This window comes from Microchirus variegatus (genome assembly GCF_963457635.1).
Source record: "Microchirus variegatus genome assembly, chromosome: 5".
Taxonomy (NCBI): domain Eukaryota; kingdom Metazoa; phylum Chordata; class Actinopteri; order Pleuronectiformes; family Soleidae; genus Microchirus; species Microchirus variegatus.
In genome coordinates, this window is record NC_139806.1 from 14,420,325 (window position 1) to 14,428,202 (window position 7,878).

At 44.0% G+C, this 7,878-nt stretch overlaps 1 protein-coding gene across 1 annotated transcript; it reads right to left on the reverse strand.

Moving 5' to 3' along the window:
• Positions 1–1,002: 1,002 nt before the first annotated feature.
• On the reverse strand, positions 1,003–4,309 carry lingo3b (leucine rich repeat and Ig domain containing 3b; the record flags this gene model as incomplete). The annotated part of the gene is made up of 3 exons (XM_083889007.1): positions 1,003–1,572; positions 2,318–3,061; positions 3,755–4,309. The coding sequence occupies 3 exons, from the start codon at positions 4,307–4,309 to the stop codon at positions 1,003–1,005; spliced, it is 1,869 nt and encodes a 622-aa protein (XP_083745133.1).
• Positions 4,310–7,878: the final 3,569 nt, after the last annotated feature.

Here is a 7,878-nt window from a genome sequence, read left to right on the forward strand (position 1 = left end):
TGGTCCCTCTTGCTCTCTACTGTATTGGTTGCTATGGTTACTGTAGCTGCCCGTGTACGAAGCGCTTGACTTCCTAACCAAACCCTCCGGGCAACGGGCAGCCACAGCAGCTGACGGACAGTGCGCTCGTCCCAAACTCACACAGCTAATTTCGCAAAAGTTTGCAAAGCAGAGGCCAAATATGATTGATCCATGTCCGCTCCTTCTGACCAGATTGTCTGATGAGATCATATTCTACATCCAATAAGCTTTTGTTCATTAAACAAATGTGATAGTGTTAATGAAACAGTCGACCTCACTGTTGAGCTGTGGTCAGAGTAAATCAAATTAGATGTTATACTGAATTTTCCACAGAAATAAAAAAATCCAATTCTCTTTCAAAAGCATGTGTTTTATTCAGTGGTGGGAGTTTACAACTTAACTCTTAACTGCAACTCTACATGCATGACTCTTAACAAGGCAGGCTTTAAAGAGCATAGTTAAGAATTCTACAAATAGATGGTAGCCAGGTCTCCGTGCATTGCACTTCCCTTTATTTCCCTTTACTACAGAAAATGGAGTAAAGGGAAATTTTGATGAAAAGAAACAACTTCATCAATGACTTTTCGATATAAAATGAGAGACATGACTACCAGTATTCCACAGCTCGGTCAACACTTCACCACAAGTGCTCAAATTTAGTTTTTCTCCTCAAGCATTGATGACAAGCAGCTGTAGGAATCAATACTCTAGGCTCACTCAAACATGTTTTCATCACATGCTGAATAAAACCACTGAGAGAAACAGGTCAGGATCATTTTGTTGTCATTCACAAATTTATGTAAATCGCGTCATGGCTCTGGTTTTAATGCAGGCACTCAATTTTGAATGGAGCCATGAACAGGAACCTAAATTGTGCTTTCAAGCTTCTTTGCGAGTCAGTGGCTGTGTGCGTTTGCGTGTGTCAAACACGTTTTTGGGACGTGCTCATGCCTCCCCCGAAGGACCCCTGGCTGCGTTGTTTCATATCATTTTCATGTTGAACTTTCTGGTCCCTCCTGAGGTTCCCCCAGTGACGGGTTCAGATTTCCGGAAAGAGTACTCCACTGTGAAGTTGTTCTTGCGTTGGCCGCGTCCTCGGCTCCACACGAACAACAGCAGGAAACAGAAGAGGACCACTCCCAGGAAAGTGATGCAACCCATTGCCGTGGAGACCAAGATGGTTGTCAGGTCCAAGGTGAACTTGAGGAAAACACGTGTGCTATTCAGATTTGTGTCATTAAAGAACTCACTGCTGTATAGTGAGCGGTTGAGAAAAAAGGCTGAAGCGGCGTCCAGTGGCTGGCCGCGCACGGTGAGTGTGGCGAAGTAGGTGTCATTGCCCCCGGCGTTACTGGCAATACAGATGTATGTTCCGCTGTCAGTGAGCTGGGCATAGCGAATCTCCAGGGTGCCACTTGGCAGGACAGTAATACGCCCCAAGGTCTTTGTGGTGATCCGTCTGCGTTGTGGGGAAATCCATATAATAGTAGGTGGAGGTTCTCCTTCAGCTCGACACAGAAAACGCACTGGCTGGCCCTCACGGGCAATCACCTGAGAAAAGGAATGCATGGATTAATAAATGCATTCGAGTCAGAAAAGAAAGTATTTGCAAAGTAATTAAAGGAGACATATTATACCCTATTTCTACAAGTTATCCTTGTTCCCTGGTGTCCTAATGAACACGTCTGTGACATTCTTTGGTCAAAATACCTTAAGGATGAATCACCACAGCAGTTCAATCACCCTCCCTGTTTTGAGTGCCTGTCTCTTTAAATGCAAATGAGACACAGGAAACTATGTCAGCGTCTCTGAAGCTCCGGCAGCTAACAGCAGTTAGCATTTGGAAACGCCATCATTTACCGACTCTAGCCGGCACATTGCCTTCATATATAAAATGTATCCACTGGACACGTAAATCCTCTGAGGCTGGAAGTTTGTGTAGAACTCTGTGCTGCACTGTGCAGCCAAGAATAGAACACTTCGCAGACTTCTGCTCTTCCGGATACTATTTCCCTCATCTGCACTCTTGCGTTTTTTAGGGACAAAGTGGAGCTCCGCGAGACAACAATTCCAGGAATGTCAAACTCTGAAGTAGCAATGAGTGCGGAAGTCAACACTGCATGTTTTATCTCCTGTACTTAGACTGAGGCAGACCACAAAAACATAAGTCAGTCATCTTTTTTTCACACTTTGCCTACTCATAGGGCCTCCAGAGTCCCAAATATAAGTATTAAAATGAAATAAAAATTGATTTTGCATAATATGTCCACTTCAATGTTAATGCAATCATTATTACCTGCTGCATCTTGCGATTGCGTATCTTAGGTTTCTGGCATGTAAAGTGATCGAAGAGTGCAGAATCGGTGAAGGTGCTGAGGCTAACCCCCTGCACCTCCACCGGCCCCACACACACCGGCACTCTGCCGTCAAAGTTGAGGGTCTTGCGTCTTTGCAGGATCCACAATAGACGGCAGTCACACATCAGGGGGTTCCCATCCACTCTGAGGGTCTCAAGGCTGTTGACAGAGTGAAAGGAACCCTCTTCCAGAGTCTGCAAGTCGTTGGAGGAGAAGTTGAGGACCCGGATCTGTCGGAGGCCTCCAAGGGCATGGGGCTCCACTGTCACCAACCCTGTGTTTACCATGATGAGCTCCTTCAGCCTCAGCAGGTCTTTAAAGGCCCAGGGCTCTAGTGTGGTGATGGGATTGTAGGACAGATTGAGGTGCGTGAGGTGCACCAGGTTCTTGAAGGAGGTGGAAGGGACAGAGGTGATGTTGGTGTTGGTGATGGAGAGCCAGTGAAGGTCCAGACCCTGGAAACTGAGTGGGGAGATATACTCTAAGTATGACCAATGGTCAATGTCCAGAGCCCGCAGGTTGGTGAGCTTGCGGAAGTTCTGGTCCTCCAGGGCAGCAACGCTGAGGTGATGGAGACGAAGAGTGACCAGGCTGCGCAGATAGGACAGTGTCTGGCCAGAGATGGATGTCAGGTTGCAGTGCTGTATTGTGAGATCCTCCAGCCCCAGTAACCCTGAAAATGCCTAGGAAATACAGTTTAGTGTTCAGTTTGTATACTAAGACAAACACAATGAAAGTAGAAGGTCTGTTGACAGAAATTCAGAGGTCCAATAACACTGCAAACTCTAGGGCAGTGATTTGCAAAGTGTAGCTTGTGTGAGGTTATAAACATGTTAAGTTTATAAGAGTTTTTCAATTTAAGACAACATTTTAATCAATTGTAATCAGAATGTTTTTATGAACAGTCTGTGGAAATCAACAATATGTCACAATAAGTCAACAGAGGACTTTCAGAATTTAAATTGAGCTGCAGTGTTCATGGGAATGGGAATGGCTGTTCTAAGATTTTGTGGAGCCATTAGTGGAGAAAAGTGCTGTCAAACCCAAAGTCCTCAGGAGTTTTCTACTGATGAAAAATTGCTTTGTTTTCCTTATGGCATGGTCACCATAGAATCCTCCTTTGTTGATTCATTAGCCAACTAGCCTAGCATAAAGACTAGAAACAGAACCTGCTTCTGTCAGAGGGTGAGAGTTAATTTCCAAAACCTTCTGAGCAAATCCATGTACTACAGTTACAAGCAAACTTGCTGCATTACAATGATGTTCTTCACTGGGAAACATCAGACTGTATTAAACGAATATCTGATCGAAACTTTGATTCTCTTCCATGGTATGAAACTCACATCTGAAGTCTATAAAGATGCCGCAGAGCTTACCTTGTGGGAAATGTAAACCAGCTCGTTGTCTCCCACCTCCAGATGTTTCAGACTCCTCAGATCCTGGAAGGTGTAGTCCAGTAAAATCACCAGCTTGTTCTCGCTCAGATCCAGGCTGGTCAGATTGCCCAGCTTGGCGAAGGCCCCCATGGGCACCAACTTCAGCTGGTTTCCCCTCAGCTTTAACACTTTAAGACTTGGGATGGAGGCAAAGGCATTGGGCTCTAATGTTGTAATGAGGTTCTCGCTGAGATCCACTTCCTCCAGTCGTGGGTATGGTGCGAGGTCACCAGCCTGCACCCAGCGGAGCCTGTTCTTGCTGAGGTCCAGGAGCTGCGTCTCAGTGGGGATGCCCTCTGGGATGTTGGTGAGCCGCCGCCGCTGGCATGACACTGACCTCAGCTGAGCTGAGCACTCACACCGTGGTGGACAGGCCTGGCCACTTCCTGGTAGCATCAGTGTTACCATTGCAACCAGAGAAGCTGTCAGGACCCATTGCCACACCCTTGGCCATGGCACTAAGGCACCCCCACCAGGGCCAGGAGAGCCAATCATGGCCCGGGTCCTCTGACTCCTTGCCTGTGGAAGGCAGGGTCAGTAGACCATAAACCTGCAGGAGGAGAGGGAGGGAAGGCACAGGAGAAGAGAAAAAAAAACATGAGGATATGAAAAAGAAAGATGGAGCCTATCATCCATCATCTCCCAGACTCATTAAAATGATACCAACACAGCTTTAAATTATCAACACGTCCTGTATTGTGAGAAATGTTCAGCGGAAAGCTGTGGGGATTTTAGAAGATATCATGGCACTGCATTAAAAAACACTTCTGACAAGAGTCCATTACAGAGACACAGTTCTGTTTAAGATATTTAAGTTTATCTGTGTTGACATTAATGGTTTCAGTCAGAGAGGTGGGGCACTCAGCTGAATTCATGCATGCTGCATCTCCTCAGCTCTACTTGCTGCACAAATGTATTTATCATCACCATGCATAAACACAGACTGAGCTCCTTGGCAATAATTAAAATGCCTTGAAACCGCACACGTCATGTTTCTATGAGCTGTGAGCAGGGAGGAGGCGTTTGAATCACCATGTACTCGTGTCATGTTATTTGTTTGATCAGGTATGTGGTGATGAATGTGTGCGTAGGACGTGGCATTTTGCTGGGTATGAATTAAAAGTTGCTTTGATGAATCACTGGGAGCTTCAGCATTCCTTCAGGCAACCTGTCATCTCTCCCACACACTGTTTTCAACTCAGTTGCAGTGAAGGAGCACCTGGAACTCAAACATTCCAGTCCAAACATTTAAGGAAAGGGCAAGAAAGTGTTGCCTATTATAATGAGAATTTTTTTCCCATATATTTTCTTGGAGGTTTGTTTTTCAGATGAAGTGGGAATGAGAGAGAATTTATCATCATCACCAGGGAGTATCATGTTAAGATGCACTCTGAAGCTGGCAGTGGGAGAAGACAGAGCCAAACAGATTAATAATATATGGGACAGTTTGTGCTTAATGGGCAGCGGGTGAGTCACACAGTTAAAATAAATAAAAACCACCAGCTTCACTCCGTCCTGTGGGATTAATCTCTGTTCTCTTTCGAGCAAGTTCGATATAGAAATAGACCATCAGATGCCAAATCATGTCTGATTGTTTCGATGCTTTGCAATCAATGGGATCAAAAGGGATGAGTGGGGATTTAAGCTAAATTTAAATGATGGCACACATGCACAACACTCATTATTCACTATTTCACACTTGAAGCTACAGCGAAACCCTCAGAGATTGTATCTCATTTCCAACAGGCATTGAAAGATGTGGTTGAAATCTCGTATAGCGCACACTGCTGCACAAACTGACCCATTTCTCAGGAACCACCAACAACTCACCAACAACCACAACAATATAAAACCAAACCTCAGGGTCTCTGAAGAGAGGAAGGAGAGAGGAACAGAGGTGTTTAAAAAAACCCAAAAACAAGCACAAGATGTTTTGGAATAACAAGGTATTTATGAGACGACATCAAACAAAATCAGTGTCGGAGTTACTGCACTGTCTGGATAATGTTTTTTGGGTGGTTTACGTGATTTTTCCTCCACTGGGGTTTCTGGCTTTATCAGCGGTAAGGTTGTGGGAGGTTTCGGTCCAGAGGGAAACAACAACTATTTGGTGAATGGGCATTAAATTCGTATTCACAATCCCTGAGGATGAATCCCAGTTATTTTAACGATGTACAATGAAGTTGAGGATTCTGAGTGGGTTTGACGTGAAACTTTAAACAGATGTGAGTTTCACAATGACCCAAAAATATGTCTCGCCCTTTAAGGTACGCACCAAGAAAAAAGCAAAGCAAAAACATTTTTTTTTTGCCTTTTTTATTATTTTATTTACTTATGATAACAATCAATATATATATATATTTTTATTTATTAATTTTTTTTTTATTAGACCCTACAGTATTTCAGAAACAGGCCTCTATCAAACGGCTGAGACGTTTGTTCATAATAAACCTGGTTTGCATAATTGATAAAGTACAACATTCAGAAGTCACATTCATTTAGCGTTAGTGTTAGAGTTAGAGTTTAGCTTGATGCATTTCTCAATGAGATATAGTGACTTAAAGTGTGGTTGACCAAATGGTTGAGTATGAGTAGTACCTTAAAGGGCGAGACAAACATGGCAATGGATCATTATCACGTTAATTTCAACCTGAACTCATGTCACATTGAAATGTAACATTGCTGTGTTCTTAATTGTTGGATAGATTACCAAGAAAATGACCAACACATGCTCCAATGATCAGTCTCATCTGCACATCTGTGCTTATTGCTTATTTGTACATGTTAATGTGTTAAATGGATAAAATGTGTTGTCAAGGGAAGAACTGCATAAAATAAACATGCCAGCACTGTCACTGCAAAATCTTTTGAATGCTAATGTTGGCATTTAGCTCAAAGCACTGCTGTGCTGTAGGCTGCTGGGATGGCTTTAAACCAATAGTTCCTCTGTTTCTCTTATGTGTGTGTGTGTGTTTGTGTGAGTATGTGTCACTGCACAAATGGCTGGGTCCTCAGCAGAGTGATGGATTCAACCTGTCTGCACACCCCCTCCTGAGAGTCATCCTATGGGTCAGTGGCAGAGTCGCAGCATGAATCAGTGAGTTGACATCGTTCAGGCAGACGAGGTCCATGCTGCTTGACTCAAGGACAGATAGGGATCCTTTAAAAAAAAACATGCGCACTCAGAGAAGCCTGCGCATCATTCACATAAACCTTATGCCAAATAATAGAGTAGCAGTGTTTCTGTGGATCTGACTGCTTCGATTCTTACGAAATAAAGTGCTTTTTATGTCTTACAGTATGTTCCTTTTACACCCGACCAGCCAAAAGTCATCAAATCACAGCAGGAGTCCTAAAATCCAGACTGCACATTAGGCAGATGTTCAAGTGATAACAGGGCAAACCCCACAACTGTCCAGAAGGCAGACTGTGTTGCCAGTTGAGGAAAAGAAAACGAGTGGGAGGAAACTCGGCCTACAAGCTAAAAATAACAAACTTAAAGTGGCTGACCTAATGAGCAGATGGTGGGCAGCAACATCTCAGCCTAATCACACGGGCATCATCACAACACTGATGGCTGCGCACTCGTGACGTCTAAAGCACCAGTTGTTTTGCCTGCAGTTGGGTTATTCTGAGCGTTGCCAAAAATATGTTCCCCAAGAAAATTGTGGTTGTGGAAATTGTCAGGTTTGTATTTGTGTTTGTGAGGCAGTGTGTCTGACTAAGTAGGTCATCCACGCTGACTTTATAAGTCTTTATATTGGGTCAGCAGAGCGTGGAACTCCTCCCTATATCCATCCATGCACCACAAACACACACTCATGCACAGAGTCAGCAGATTAGAGAAAGCGTTTACATTTTACTATCGCTTACAAACTGAGGTTTGACATTTTTATTTACAGAGGGGAAAACCTGACAGTTTGCACTTTCCTTTGCTAAGTCGCCTGAAGTCCATGATTAAATCGGTGCTCAGTAGATTCATTTTTAAGGCAGATAGAAGTAGCTCTTTGCTCTTGAGAGGGGTAGGTGGGTGAGTGAGTGAGTGAGTGAGCGTGTGGGGGAAC